Source organism: Hippocampus zosterae, chromosome 2, assembly GCF_025434085.1.
Source record: "Hippocampus zosterae strain Florida chromosome 2, ASM2543408v3, whole genome shotgun sequence".
NCBI lineage: Eukaryota > Metazoa > Chordata > Actinopteri > Syngnathiformes > Syngnathidae > Hippocampus > Hippocampus zosterae.
Window position 1 is genome coordinate 11305566 of NC_067452.1, and position 16669 is coordinate 11322234.

At 44.0% G+C, this 16669-nt stretch overlaps 1 protein-coding gene and 1 long non-coding RNA gene across 4 annotated transcripts in view; one reads left to right on the forward strand and one right to left on the reverse strand.

Moving 5' to 3' along the window:
* Positions 1-16669, forward strand: part of LOC127595351 (sterile alpha motif domain-containing protein 10-like) — an 88374-nt gene that overhangs the window by 51823 nt on the left and 19882 nt on the right. For 2 of the 3 annotated variants that reach the window (XM_052056856.1, XM_052056857.1), the window contains exons 3-4: positions 3325-3372; positions 16142-16310. In XM_052056856.1, coding sequence (XP_051912816.1) covers positions 3325-3372; positions 16142-16310 — 217 coding nt within the window. The remainder of the gene's footprint in view (positions 1-3324; positions 3373-16141; positions 16311-16669) is intronic. The other variant, XM_052056858.1, reaches the window with a different exon arrangement.
* Positions 1-16669, reverse strand: part of LOC127595403 (uncharacterized) — a 69400-nt gene that overhangs the window by 12762 nt on the left and 39969 nt on the right. The window lies entirely within an intron of this gene.

Consider the following 16669-nt stretch of genomic DNA (forward strand, 5'->3'; position numbering starts at 1 on the left):
TAAACCTCTACACCATGAGGCCTTCCGTTTCCTTGTGGCAAAACGCCACCTCATACATTATTAAAAAAATAGCTCTCCCTAACTCTGAGGTGTACTTGATTCTGTATTCACACTTTGTACGTTCATTGCTTGTGCCTGCATTTTTGAGGCTTTTGGCTTGCACGCAGCGTGCAGACTTGTGCTGGCATTCATGTTTGTCTTGAGTAATGATTAGATTATTCTCCATTACACTGTACACATCAGCCTTAATGAGGGAGCAGTTATGTGACGCTAGAATTGTTGGATTTCAGATGCAACCTTGGGATTCGTCCTTCTCAGTTTAACTTGTTTAACACAGTTTAACACTTGTACACTCTGCAAACTCACATCCAAACACAAATCACAGCAGACACCAATCTGAGCCAATATACGTGTTCTTCCTTTGGGGGAAGTGTCACGATCAAAAAACTGGTGCTGGACTGCAGCCTGGAATAGAAAATCTACTTTCTAGGCAGTAATTTTGCAATGTCGCTTCAGGGCAAGGGAATACTATACTTACAAAAACTGCAAAAACTGTAGTGATTAGTGGCCTTTGCGACACTCGAACTATTTCATTGACTGCACTTCTGACGAAGTGCATTTAGCTTTCTCATGCTTCCTTCTTATCATAATATATTCTAGAGTATTTCAACCCTCTTCTGTGTTAAAGTAGAAAACGGATTCCATTTTTGCTCATTTAATAATGTTGTTATTATTATTATTATTTATTAATAATGATAATAATAATAATAATTCATTCATTCATTCATTCATTCATTCATCTTCCAAGCCGCTTGATCCTCACTAGGGTCGCGGGGGGTGCTGGAGCCTATCCCAGCTGTCTTCGGGCAGTAGGCGGGGGACACCCTGAATCGGTTGCCAGCCAATCGCAGGGCACACAGAGAGGAACAACCATTCGTACTCACAGTCACACCTAGGGACAATTTAGAGTGTTCAATCAGCCTGCCACGCATGTTTTTGGAATGTGGGAGGAAACCGGAGCACCCGGAGAAAACCCACGCAGGCCCTGGGAGAACATAAAAACTCCACACAGGGAGGCCGGAGCTGGAATCGAACCCGGTACCTCTGCACTGTGAAGCCGACGTGCTAACCACTGGACGCCCAATAATAATAATAATAACAATAATAATAATAATAATAATAATAATAATAATAATAATAATAAATAATCTTGCGCTGCTAATGTTCTTAAAAATATAAATTCAGATGAACTGTGTGCACAAACCAGTGCTGGAGGCTGGTCTTATGCCCTGTTAAATACAGAAAGTTGCTGCTGGAGGCTGTAAATTTCCCCAGTGTGGGACAAATAAAGGACATCTTATCTTATCTTATCTTATCTTATCTCATCAGGAAGGGCATCCACCTTAAAACTTTGCCGAACATTTATGAGGGTTCAGCCAAAGAAATCCATACCAGATCAGTATGGTTTTAAGATAAGATAAGAAAACCTTTATTAGTCTCACAATGGAGAAATTCCGAATTCACAGCAGCAAAGTTATCAAAGCAAGAAGTAGAACAACAAAATATAGGAGCTGCTGGAAAGGCAGCCACTCTCGCGGCGCCAATAACGTTTACAATAACCGTTAACCTACAGGGCAGCAGTGGAAATTCAGCTCCTGGTGGTCGAAGACAGAGAAGAGGTGGGATGCGGGTTAATAGAAAAAAAGAAGAAAAGACCATTGTCTAGAAAAAAAACCCCCAAAAAAACTTCAACCTATTTAACTCATAAGAAGTCACAATGAACATCATAGCACAAAGGAGATGAGATGAGACGGCGCAAAGGCAGAGGGGGCATAAGGCCAAAAAGAGACATATGATGACATGAATGCCAGGTTGGACAGTAAAGAAGCTGAGAAAGATATTTGCCAGACAAGGAGATAATGATGAAAAAGCTATGCAAGCCCTTCCAAAACCCATATCACACAGGACATGTATGAGGGTAGCAGAACGGTGGTAAGGTGTTCTGGAGGTGTGACAGAGGAATTTAAGTTGTTTGTGAGATGACGTGATCTGCAGTAAAAGCGGGGAGCAGCTTGAGGAACATTTAGAAAAGTGAAGGCATGCACCGCTAAGGAGGAGAATAAAATATCAGCCGAAGTAAGACGGACTATATGTGTCTGAATAATAGGGCTGGAGGAGGAGAGCTGTGGCTAAAGGAAGATGAGATAGCGAAGATGGAGGACTGAATACTGACAGTCAACAGTCCAGAGCAGCGGTGAGTGTGTTAAGGAGGTGAAGAAACAGCTCCAAGCAGGTTAGAACGGCTAGTGTAAAGTGTCAAGTGTGTGAGAAGAGTTTTGGCTTGGATGAAAGGGAAATTTTCTAAGACAGTGGTGAGGCTGGCCATGATGTGCGGATTGGAGACAGTGGTTCTAAAGAAAGAAGCAGAGCTACAGGTCGAGGAAATGAAGATGTTTAGGTTTTCTTTTGGAGTCTCCAGGTTGGATAGGATTAGAAATCAACTCATCACAGGAACAGCCAAGTTTAGATGTTTTGGGGGAAGAAGTTAGAGTGAGCTGACTTAGATGGTTTGGACACATCCAGTAGAGAGACAGCGAGTATGTTGGGTCCAAGTGTCATGAGTATGGAGCTGCTGGGAAAAGAGAGCCAGAGGAAGACCTAAGAAAAGGTTGATGGATGTAGTGTTGAAAGACGTGAGGGCAGGTGATTTTAGAGAGGAGAAGTGCAGAAAATAGTCTTTAATGGAAAAGGATGACGTGCTGTGGGACAAGCGGAAAGGAAAAGAGGAAGCCTAATAATGTTCAGTCTTATACTCTGGTGTTTAAAAAAAAAAGAATACTATCGCTAATTAATGTAGAAAGAGGTCAAACGAATGCACACCTAATGTCTTTAGAAGTTAGAATTTATTTTACTGCCCAAATGTCTTCATTTAAACTAGTTTTGACTCTGCATGAGCACAGTAGATTTCATCCAACAACACAATAATTTGGGATTTTGTAACTCTTAGTGTTGGTAAGGCAGTTTTACAAACCACCATGAAAGGATCAATTTTGTTTGTGCATTGCTGCAGCTGTGCCTCCAAATTGACCCATCTACTAAACGGATATCTCCAATGAAAGTGTAGTTTTTATACTCGGTGTGCCATCCTTAGAGCGCACATTAAATTGTCAGCTGAGGCGAGGAGAGCCCTTGGTGGGTAGCCCCATAATGCTGCGTGACACACAGCATCTAGGAGAACCTTTAGATGAGGCAAGGGAATTGGGGAAACAGCACAGGTACTATTTAGGAATTTACTATCATCATTTTTCTTTTTTTTTTTTTCAGGAGAAACAAGCGCAAGGAAATTTTACCTTTGCCGAGCAGACTCAAAGGGTAAAGACAGAGATTTTTTTCTTCCATGACTTTGATTTAAAATTTTGCTGTAAGCAAGCTGTTAAGATACGTACCGGTCATTCAAAAATGAAAATACAAAACTGCTGAAAACTATTAAAATCAGTCAGATCTAAATAATGTATCTATCTCCACATTCTAACATTAAATCACTACTTTGTAAACTCTCACACAAAAAAAGCCACGTCAACAGTGTACATATTTTTTGTTACCGTATATTTTTATAGTGTGCTGACATGAGCGCAAACCACAAGAGTATGAGCTGTTGTTCTGACTATCAAAACCAGGGCAAATTCCTCTCTTCCCTCCATTGTGCAGGAAATAAGATTACTGCTGACACGAAATTGTTGCTAACAACAGGACCACAGTTGGTGCTGGTGCTATTCATTTTTTTTTATATTTACTAGAATGGTCAGAGAAATAACTGGTGACTGACAATACATTTCAGCAGTACTGACTCATGCACCCATCAAAATAAAAGCAGCACATACTTGACGTTTTGGTTTGAATTCCTAAAAGCTGCAGTGACTGGGCCGCATGTGGCCAACGGGCCCTACTCTGCCCAAATATGATCATCATCATATCTTGTCGCGCCAGTACTGGATCCATTGCTTGGCAGCATCACTAGTGTCTAAGAGGTCTTGATCTGTGCAGGTGGGCCCCAGTTCACAGTCCCGAAGAATGTGCTCCATTGTTTGTATTGGGTGGCCACACGGACATTCACTGCTGAGTGAGAGTCCCCATTTATAGGTGTTGTTCCGAGTCTTGCCTACTCTGGTTCTAGCTCTATTTAATGTCCCCCAGTTCCTTCTTGAGAGGGCTGTTCCACTTGGAAGATGTTCGTTTGGGCTTTGGATTGCACCATTTAGTGCAGAGCTGTCCCATTCTCTCCATTTTTCGAGCCTGTGGTTTGTTGACTGCTCAGGATCTAAACTATGGACAGTCATAAAGCTCTTTCTGGACTTCAGTCTTCTTATTGATTCACTATGACCATAGAGGGGGTGTCTTGTGTCATTTTCTTGATTATGCTTTTGTGCCCTTGCATGAATGTCTCTACGTATGTGTGGTGGTGCGATGCCCGCCAATCTGTAGAGTGCAGGCAGTGGTGTTGGTTTTAGTGTGCCAGTAATTATTCGGCATGTGTTGTTCAGCTCAGGATCTATTTTGTGAGCATGACATGATCTTGCCCATGCTGCTGAGCAATATTCAGCAGTAGAGTAGCATAGTGCTAGAGCTGTTGTTCTCAGAGTTTTAGTATCTGTTCCCCAGTTAGAGTTAGCAAGTTTAGCTAATAGGTTGTTTCTTGTGGCAACTTTTGACTTGAGTTTCCTTACATGTTCTGCGAAGGAGAGCGTTCGATCCAATGTGACTCCAAGATAGACGGGATAGTCAAAATGCTCAAGTCTCTCATTATTCCAGTGGATGCTTAATTTTCTATTTGCCTGGTGGTTATTTAGGTGGAATGCACACACCTGCGTCTTTCCTGGATTGGCATTAAGTGAGTTTTGTTTATAATACTCTGTTAGGTGTTGAAGAGCAGCTGATAGTCTCATTTCGGTGGTTTCAAATGAGCGCGATTGGGTGGCAATACACAGATCATCGGCATATATAAATCTTCGGATGTTTACAAACTCTGGCTGGTCATTTGTGTAGATGTTAAAAAGTACTGGAGCCAGAACAGAGCCTTGTGGGAGACCATTTTTTTGTGTTCGGTATCTACTTTTCTTGCCATCCATTTCTACAAAGAAGCGTCTGTTTGTAAGCAGTGATTGTATGATTTTCACAATCGTTGTATTATGAACAGCTTTGGCAAGTTTCAGGGGAAGGATTCTGTGATTTACTGTGTCGTATGCAGCAGTCAGGTCTACAAAAACTGCACCAGTAATTTGCTTGGCCTCAAAACCATCCTCGATGTACTGAGCGAGGTTTAATATTTGGCTACAGCATGATCGCCCCGGACGAAATCCAGCCTGGTCTGGCAATAGTTGTTCTTCCACTGTAGGGTGCATTCGGGCCATTATCATTCGTTCATATAATTTGTAGAGGGTGCATAGGAGCGAAATAGGACGATAGCTTTTTTTATTCTCTGGGTCTTTACCAGGTTTTAGCAGGGCCACGACTCTTGCTCTTCGCCATATCTTCGGGATCTTTAGACTTGCTGCACAGTTGTTGAAGAGAGCAAGTATCCATGATCTGGTCTTTGTACCGAAGTGCTGAGTTATCTCTGTTGTAATACCATCAAGTCCTGCTGCTTTGCCAGGTTTGAGGTATTTCATGACTTCCAAGAGTTCTTCCATGGTGAACGGATTGAAGAGTTCATCACTTTCTTGCATAATGCAGTCCATTTCTGATTTCATTTTTTTGAGGTATCCTCGCTCTTTATTGGGTGGTTTTCCATTGAGTAGTAGTTGGTTTGCCACTTCGTCCGGTGTAACGGCAGCTGTTCTTGTTCGGATGTTCTTTTCTGTATTCAATTTCTTTATTGTGCTCCATGCCTTCTTGCTATTATGAGTCATATCTGTGTTGCATATAAGTTCTTGACAGCGTTCACATTTTCCATTTGCAACAGAGGCTGTTAACAATTCACCTAGTTGGATGGTATTTTCATCAAATGGATCTGCATTATATGCTTGAACATAATCCTCATAAAGTTCCTTGCTTTGATCTGTTAGGCAAGGAATGAGGAAGGCAAGGAATGCTTTCTGCATCCTCTTGGGATGTGTCTCCTGGAAACCTCCCAGACAAGCTTTTGGAAGTTCTCTGCTCGTGCTGCAATGGTGGAGATCCTGGAATCTAGTTCAAGGGTGAGGTCTTCCCATTTTGCCTTTCTAAAGTTAAATCTGGGTGTTGATTTGGAGTCGAGAGGCCTGATGACTGGCCTCACATTCAAAGTGATTGGTCTATGTTGTGATCTGGGGATTGGGTCGTTGACAAATTTTTCAAAATTTGTGTAGATGTTAGAGGACACAAATGCCAGATCAGGATTATAGCCTCTTTTCCATCTTGCACTCATGAAGGATGGTTTATCTTTAGCATTATGTAAGATTGTCAGGTTGTTATTTAATGCCCATTCTTCAACGACCTCTCCATTCTTATCATTTTGGGCGTAGCCCCAGATGGTGTTATGGCTATTGAAATCACCAATAGCAACTAGGGCGTTGTTTCTTTGGCTGACGGTTGTGGGCCACATGAATGGTGTTAATGGTGGTTTGTAAACTGACACAATGGTGATATGTGTCGTTTCTACTTCAAGTATTTCCATCCCTTCTTCTGAGAGATCCCTGCTGTTTAGGATGTTCGATGGATCTCGTGTGTAGATGGCACTTCCATGAACAGGGCTAGCATGGTGGACGACTTGGTGCATGCCTGGGATTTTAGGTGGTATTGAGTCCTTGTGGGTCTCTTGTAGGCATAATATGTCAGCTTTGAGGTTGGAGAGAATTTCGGCTTTTGTTGATGAAATTCCTTCAGCGTTGAAACTGACTATCTTGAAGTTTGGCATAATTGGGGCCGAGGGTTTATCCTTTTACCACCCCAATTATTCAGTACTGTGCGTGGTGTAGAGATTGGTCTCCCCCGTGGGTTTGGGAGATTAACAGGGTCGCCGGTACTTGTTGGTACACGCGTGAAGGCTCTCTACTTGACCCCGCCCAAATATGATGAAAATCTTTATGTTCATCCATGAGGTCGTTAAGTCAGGAAAAACAAGATCACCGTCCGTAAAAAAACGAGCCCCAAAGAACAACCTCTGTAGCTCATTTTAGAACCACACCAAAATGGCAGCATCTCGGCCTGGGACAGAAAGACTGGAGCGACTGGTCAGGAAGGCCAGTTCTGTCCTGGGCTGCTCCCTTGACACTCTGGAGGTAGGTAGGCAACAGGAGGATGCTAACTAAGCTAAAGGCTATGATGGACAGTCCCTCCCATCCCGTCCAGCCCGCCCTGACAGCACTAGGTAGCTCCTTCAGCCAGAGACTGTTACACCCGCGCTGCAAGAAGGAGCGATACTGCCGCTCGTTCCTACCAACAAAGAAAACTGTTTAATTCATGAAAAAAATGAGCTATTACATAACTTTAATGCGTAAAAATGAAGGTAACTCCTGTCACGTTGCATGGTGGTGGTGGACCCCAAAAAGCAGGCAGGAGAGAGGAGCATGGTGTATTTGAAGATGTGTATTGATAAAACACAGAAAACTAAATCCTAAGCAAACAAAGTCCAAAGTAGCAAACAAAATCATGACTGAAGATAAAACATAGCAGCAACCAAAACATGACTCAAACAAACATGACAGTAGCAAAAACAACAATGACCCGACACTGAGTGTGCGGGCAAGAGTCCTTTTATAGGCCTGATTACCTATGGCCAACAGGTGTGCAGCTGCCAGGGGAGCTCTACAGTGACACCTGTTGGTCCCCAAACCGAATCATGACAACTCCAAGGCACTATTCTCGTTACTTGACAATATCTCACACCCACTAGACTCTACTCCTTCTACTTGTACTCATCAGTTTTCTATAATTATTTTATGTCCTTTTTCGATTAAAAAATCAAACAGATCCATCAGCAACTTACGTCCTCCTCTTCTCTTAGTCCATCTTCATTCCTTCCCCTTGTCCTACCGATGCACACACCCTCAAATTTTATTCCGCCTTCTGCCATGGACATCTCTAAAACTCACATTGCTCCAAGCCTCTACTTGCCAACTCTATACCCGTTCTACTGCTGTGGTTCAAGCTTGCCTCCTGTCTTTGGCCCCCTTTATTTCTAACCTAAATCATTCATCTCTCTAGACTACTAATAGTCAAAACAGCGGGCATACCCCCAAAACTGAAAAAATAATTCTAATCCAAATAAAGTAACCATCATCCTATCTCCAACATCCCAATTTTTAAAAAACACACACACACACACACACACATATTGGAAAGCCGTCCATGAACCTCGATGAACAAATTCAGTCTGGTCTCTGCGCCCTCCACATAACAGAAACAGCACTCATTTAAGATCACCTACAATCACATTGATTCATTGCCTTCAATTTGACTTTCATCACATAACAGTCAACTAGAATAATTTTTAATTGTTCAAAAACTAAATATTTCTCGTACACAGTCAGGTTTTAAGAAAGAGAGAAGAAAACATTTGAATTGCATCCCTTTGACGCAAACATACAATATCATGTTTTATCGGTTCTGTAACACTATGATAGAGAAGAGGACTAATGCTCAATAGGATTTGTAGTTTACTTTACCGTATTACACAAGAAGAGGAAAACTAAAAAAAAAACTCAACTAAAATGGAGCATTTATGAGAAAATAAAAATTAAAAACTAATAAAAAAAAACAAGTCAATTTAAAAAAAGTCAATACAAGATAGAATACAAGACATACATTTTTTAAGTACCAACAAATACTTTACTGACATTTTCCATAGCGAAAGCCAAGTCAGAGTACGTTGATTTTTTGAAGCTTGCAGGCACTGAGGTTAAAATTCATTTTGTGCTGTCAACCTAAACTATGCAGCGTAAAATCTTTACTCTCTTGATGGACAACAGGAAGACGATAACTTCAATATATATGACCCATCCTCCCATCTCTCATACGCCAAGCTCCATATTGAGTTTCCACTTGGCCTTCCATTCCTCATTCTCATCTCTCCCCCACTCCCTGTGCATGTAATAAATGAGGGAGCTCCTCCCATCGGACAGAATTAGGTCTTGGGAAGAGTGGGGGAGTCGACAAAGTGTGAACTGGATCAAAAGAAAATTGGCCAGAGGACATAGACACTGATGGATGGTCGTAAAGGCATGCAAGAGCGAAGGGGTGGGAGTGGGGTTAGGGGGGATGTAGAATGGAGGGTTGATGCAGAACTATCTTTCACTGTGCCGTCTGCCGGCTTCTTTGACTAATGCAGGCTGCCTTACAATTCAGTTTTTGTTGAATCTTGCCTGCCTTTTTCAGAAGTGTACTTCATTCTTTTATTGATAAGATAAGATAAGATAAGATATCCTTTATTTGTCCCACAATGGGGAAATTTACAGCCTCCAGCAGCAAGAATGTATGTAGAAAGAAGAAGAGAAAAAAAAAAAACAACAAACATCTTTCAATTAAATACAATATGAACACAAATGGATAAATCGCAGTACTATTTACAATTTACCTTCACATCATTTAATTATTATTATTATTATGATTGTTATTTTTTATTCATCAGCCTGACAGCAGTCGGTAGGAACGAGCGTCGGTATCTCTCCTTCTTGCAGCGCGGGTGTAACAGTCTCTGGCTGAAGGAGCTACCAAGTGCTGTCAAGGCGGGCTGGAGGGGGTGGGAGGGACTGGCCGTCATAGCTTTTAGCTTAGTTAGCATCCTTCTGTTGCCCACCTCCTCCAGAGTGTCAAGGGAGCAACCCAGGACAGAACTGGCCTTCCTGACCAGTCGCTCCAGTCTCTTTCTGTCCCGGGCCGAGATGCTGCCTGACCAGCAGACAATGCCATAATAGATGGCCGAGGCCACCACCGAGTTATAGAACGTCTTAAGGAGTGACCCCTGAACCCCAAAATACCTCAGTTTCCTGAGTAGGAAGAGTCGGCTCTGTCCTTTCCTAATCAGGGTGTCCGTGTTTGTGGACCAGTCCAGTTTGTCGTTGAGAAGAACACCAAGGTACTTGTAGGAGGTCACCCTCTCTATGTCCATACCCTGGATGTTCATCGGTGCTGGTGAGGACTTTTTCCTGCAGAAATCCACAACCAACTCCTTAGTTTTCCTCGGGTTGATCTGGAGGAGATTCTGCTGGCACCAGTCCACAAAGTCCTTTGTCAGTCCCCTGTACTCCCGATCATCCCCTTCTGTAATGAGGCCAACAATCGCAGAGTCATCGGAGAACTTCTGAAGGTGGCAGTTTGGAGTGTCATGTCTGAAGTCCGAGGTGTAGAGGATGAACAGGAATGGAGCCAGAACAGTCTCCTGCGGCGCTCCAGTGCTGCAGAGAAGCCGGTCCGACTCACAGCTCTGCAATCTCACGTACTGCGGCCGATTTGTGAGGTAATCTATGATCCATGCTGTGAGATGGTGGTCCACTCCGGCGTTCTGCAGTTTGCCTCCCAGCAAATTGGGCTGGATGGTGTTGAAGGCACTGGAAAAATCAAAGAACATGATTCTCACAGTGCTCCCAGCCTTCTCCAAGTGTGACAGCACTGAGTGGAGGAGGTAGATAATGGCGTCTTCCACGCCGATGCCAGGCTGATAGGCAAACTGCAGCGGGTCCAGTGACGGGCTCACCAGCGGTCGAAGGTGGGCGAGGATGAGTCTCTCCAGCGTCTTCATCAGGTGAGACGTCAGCGCCACCGGTCTGTAGCTGTTCAGCTCCTTAGGGTGGGGGGTCTTGGGCACTGGGACCAGGCACGAAGTTTTCCACAGCTGTGGAGCTCTGCCCAGCTTCAGCTTGACGCCACTTTGCAGTCCCACAGATATAAGCAATTAAATAAAAATTAAAGCCTTCATGTTCAAGCGTTAATGCACAGTTTATCTTTATTTTAATAATATTCATAGGCAAGAAACAACTACAAACCTTTCATCTTTCGTGACATCCAGAGAGCCAAACTGAGTTACTTTCTTCCCCTAAGGTGCCGTGAAATGAAGCAGAATCTTGAATAAACAGTACCAGGTATGCAATAAAACTGAGTTGCAATGTGCTGCCAAATACTCAATGCTGAATATCCTATGTAAAATTCACTTACGATTCCATCAAAATTAGAGAAAGGGGTCAACAAGGCAAATGGTGTATTACTCTTGTTACGCTAATAATAGCGGATGATTATCAGGCAGTTGCAGGCCTCGATCACTTAAATAATCACTGTGATTAAGCTTCATTATGGGGATTTTAACATTGGGTCAGACTACATTTGCATGTTTGCAGCTTCAGTGTAGTATCCGAAGGAAATTATTTTCCCCTTCCCTTGTCTGCATTCATTGTAAATTTTCAACACCCTTCCCACCTCAATTCCAGTGAGGAATGAGGTGATGGATGGATGTGTGTACTGGTACTTATAAATGATCAATTGCAGCAGAGCTAAGGGGACCAGGTTGAGCTTGATATTTCTGCATGTCATTTGCATCCAGAGACACAGCTCCGATTATCCTGGCTGGTAATATAAAAGCAACATCTAATATGGACTGTATTGAAAACATGTTCTGGCAACTGTCTATGAGGTCAACATTTTATATGAAGCCGCAAGAGTGCAAGCACACTGTGCTTGTTTGCATGACATGTCTGCATAAATAATCCCCATGGCATGCAGTTCGGCAGTGGAGTCGAGATTTTGGCAGTCGCTCTGTGTCTCTCTCCTGTTTCAGGACATTAATCCATGGATTTTATGTCCAAATGAGAGGGAACGACATTATGAACGAGAAGAGTGAAAAGATGGGTTTCTCTGCCCGCAGTAACTGTTCACTGTTTATTCGCCAAATAAATTTGACCCTTTGAGAAGGGAAAGAATTGAGACATACTGTATACAAACTACCTGAGGTTAAAGTCACTTTCAAGTAAAAATGTCTTGTAAATGTGACATTGTCCCGAGGTGTGATTGTGAGCACAAATGGTTGTTCATCTACAGGTATGTGTGCCCTGCGATTGGCTGGTTACCAGTTTGGGGTGTACCCCGCCTACTGACTGGGATAGGCTACAGCATGCCCGTGACCCTTGTGAGGATAAGCAGATCAGATAATGGATGACTGGATGGAGTGCAAGAGTGTTTTTAACACACCTACAGATGAACAGTAAATCAACATCAAATACTGCGCGTTTGTGTGTGCATGTGTGTGTGTGTGTGTGTGTGCGTGCGTGTGCGTGTGTGCGTGTGTGTGTATATATGGTATATATATATATACATTTATATATATATATATATATATGTATATACGGCTTGACTTTTATATATATGACTATATATATTGACTTTCATATATATATGCGGCTGGATAGTTCAGTTGGAATGGCATCGGTTTGGCATACGGGAGACGGTAGTTCGAATCCCGCTTGGGGCAAAAATGAGCACATAAAACCATCCAGTGTGGGTCGTTGGGCAAGATCCTTCACGCTAATGCCTACCTCATACAATGATGAGAGACAGTATAACGAATGACATGTCGGCTCAGATGTCGCCCGGCCAAACAAGGTCTGCGTCAGGTGCTGGGGAACCAGAGCACCTTGATGAAAAATGGGCTACTGGAACAAAGCGGAGATGGTCGAGATGCTATAACATGGCTCTGTTGGAATGGTACTACTCAAGCAACCCTAGTCAGAGGGGTTACATGCAGAGAATGTGGGCTAAATGGTTACTTCGAAACCCACAGTCACGGTTGACCACGAAACAACTAGTAGCTCACATGTTCCAACATCCACAAACGGCAACTGCTGTCACAACTTGAGATTGATGAGGTACAACGCAGGTTCCATGGTGAAGGGCCCCAAGGGCTATGTGAAGTACCATCTGAAAGTCTCATGGAAAGTGTGAATGCAGCACTGAGTGCGATCCCTACCGTAACGATCACAGAAACCAATGAGCTGATATACGCTTCAGCATCAGTGATCCTGGAGACTCTGGGCTATAAGAGCAACCATGGAAGCCATGAGATACGTTACCCACCATGGAAAAGACGGTTGGAGGCTAAGATCAAGGCGACCCGGAAAGATGTGAGTCAATTGACGGAGGCCCAGAGAGGTGTGATGAAAAGGCCGATACCCGAGAGGTACATCCAGATGACCATACCTGATGCACTCGAAACTGCCAAACAAAGGCTCCAAGCCTTGTCCAGTCACCTAAAGCGGTACACGAAAGAGAATGAGGCCAGATGAATGAACAGGCTGTTCGCAACACAACCTGCGAAAGTGTACTTTCAGTGGCAGGGTCCTAACAACAGAGCTGACCCACCAAGACTGGAAACTGAAAGGTACTGGAAAGGCATATGGGTTGCACATAACAGCAGTGCACAATGGCTGGTGACCCTGAGAGAGGAGCACAGCAACCTCCCTGAACAGAACCCAGTTATCATAACAGTGGCAGACATACAGCAAAGAGTCTCAGATATGAAGAACTGGACAGCACCAGGCCCGGACATGGTCCACACCTACTGGCTAAAGAAACTCACAGCACTCCATGAGCGCCTAGCAGTACAAATGAACCAGCTGCTGAGGGATGGGACTCACCCAGAATGGCTAACCGAAGGGCGAACGATCCTGATCATGAAGGATCCCTCGAAGCGTGCAGCCCCATCCAACTATCGGCCAATAACCTGTCTCTCCACAACATGGAAGCTCATGTCAGGCATCATTGCGGCTAAGATAAGTGGACACATGTATCAATACATGAACGAAGCACAGAAGGGCATTGGTAGAGACACAAGAGGAGCCAAACATCAGCTCCTGGTTGACAGAACAGTCGCACGAGACTGCGGATCCCGACGTACCAACCTGTGCACAGCTTGGATTGATTACAAGAAAGCCTATGACTCGATGCCACATACATGGATCACTGAATGCTTGGAGTTGTATAAGGTGAACAGGACCCTAAGAGCCTTCGTTGCGAACTCGATGAGGATGTGGAAAACCACACTTGAAGCCAATGGCAAGCCACTTACCCAAGTGTCCATCAAATGTGGCATATACCAAGGTGATGTACTCTCCCCACTGCTGTTCTGCATATGACTGAACCCCCTAAGCCAAGTAATCACCAAGACAGGCTATGGATACCGCCTCAGAAATGGAGCTACAATCAGTCACCTCCTCTACATGGATGACATAAAGCTGTATGCTAAGAGCGAAAGGGACATAGATTCCCTGATCCACGCAACCAGGATCTACAGCAGCGACATCGGGATGTCATTCGGGCTTGAGAAATGTAGTCGGATGGTGACTAAGAGAGGAAAGGTAGTCCGCACTGAAGGGTCTCATTCCCCGAAGGAACAATAGCAGACATTAAGGACAGTTACAAGTACCTTGGTATACCACAAGCCAATGGCAACCTCGAACTGGCAACAAGGAAAGCGGCTACGGCCAAATACCTCCAGCGAGTGAGGCAAGTCCTAAGAAGCCAGCTCAATGGCAAGAATAAGAACCAGGCAATAAACAGCTATGCCCTGCCAGTGATCAAATACCCTGCAGGAATAATAAGGTGGCCAAAGGAAGAGATTCAGACCACGGACGTTAAGACCCGAAAGATCCTAACCATGCATGGAGGGTTCCATCCCAAATCCAGCACCCTGAGACTGTACGCAAGCCGAAATGAAGGAGGCCGGGGACTAGTGAGTGTGAGAGCCACTGTCCAGGATGAAACATCCAAGCTCCATGAATACATCAAGGAGAAGGCTCCAACGGATGACATACTCAGAGAATGTCTCAGACAATGGGGAACAGAAGATGAGTCGCTGGAAGAGGGACCATCATGGGAGGACAAGCCCCTAAACGGGATGTACCACCGGACCATAACTGAAGTGGCCGATCTCAAGAAGTCCTATCAGTGGCTCGAGAGGGCTGGCCTGAAGGACAGCACAGAGGCACTCATCCTGGCTGCTCAGGAGCAGGCTTTGAGCACCAGAGCCATCGAGGCCCAGATATACCACACCAGACAAGATCCAAGGTGTAGGTTGTGCAAAGAGGCACCTGAGACGATCCAACACATAACTGCAGGGTGTAAGATGCTGGCAGGGAAAGCCTACATGAAACGCCACAACCAGGTGGCTGGCATAGTCTACCGAAACATCTGTGCGGAGTATGGACTGGAAACCCCAAGGTCAAAATGGGAAACACCTCCGAAGGTGGTGGCCAAAACAGAGCGAAGATCCTGTGGGACTTCCAGATCCAGACTGACAAGATGGTAATGGCGAACCAACCAGATATCGTGATCATAGATAAAGGGCAGAGGAAAGCCGTTGTAGTGGATGTAGCGGTCCCAAGTGATGGAAACATCAGGTTGAAGGAACATGAGAAACTCGAGAAATACCAAGGGCTCAGAGAGGAGCTGGAGAGAGCCTGGAAGGTAAAGGTGACAGTCGTGCCTGTGGTGGTCGGAGCACTCGGGGCAGTGACCCCCAAACTAGATGAGTGGTTGCAACAGATCCCGGGAACAACATCGGACATCGCAGTCCAGAGATGTGCAGTGCTGGGAACAGCAAGGATACTGCGCAGAACCCTCAAGCTTCCTGGCCTCTGGTAGAGGACCCGAGCTGAATGAGGGACGGACACCACCCGAGGGGTGAGATGAGGATTTTTATATATATATATATATATATATATATATATATAAAACACACACATTTTCTAAAAGCCAATTTTTGGCACACACCCAAAAAAAAATAAAAGAAATGCCAAACTACCTGTCCCTATGTGAAAAAGTAATTGCTCCCCCCATTGTTAAATCACAAAGTAGACAAGCAACACCCAAGCACCACATTCGTTGACTCAAGAAATCACATAAATAGAATCTGTCAGACAAAGTGATGTAGGCTACAAGATCTTGAGAAACAAGTGCACCTCTGAATAGCCAAAACAAAATTAGTTTTGGAGGGGCCGAGTCAAAGTCCAGACTTTTTATTTTTATCCGAATGCCCTATTATTCAATTGAATTTTCAGGAGGATATCATGGTACCAAAATATTCAATGGCTTAATTGACTTGCTATTTCTGTATGACTTAAAGCACCACTAAGCATGCAGACAATACAAATCTGTTCATCCAAAATTGCCTGCTTGTTTTCAGCTCCATCCAGGTGAAGCCTTCACTGTGTATCACACAAGCCCGACGTTGTCCAGTCTGTCCAAACCTGTTGTGCTGTGGACTCAGCAGGACGTCTGCAAGTGGCTCAAGAAACACTGTCCTCACAATTACCTGACCTATGTCGAAGCCTTCTCCCATCACGCCATCACAGGTACTCACCAAAACATGCACTGCAGGGATGGAACAATGGACCTGTTTAAACAACTCTCCTTGTGTCTGGATTACAATCCGGCAACATCGATAGGCAGTGGACTTGTTTACATTGATGCTGGCCATACATTGACACATCATTTTTAGAAGTCGTTGATTAAGTTCAATTAGTAATATAATTAAAGAAATAACTTCAAAGTCCAAATTCCTAATACCCCGGTAGTTTTTATACACGTTTGAAAGTTATTTTTAGTCAACTATTAGTAGTTTTTTTCAAGCAGGCAACATAGATCATGGTGGCGTGGAAGAGCTGATTTTTAAGACAATGAAATGCGTTATGGATTTAGCCAGAAAGATAAT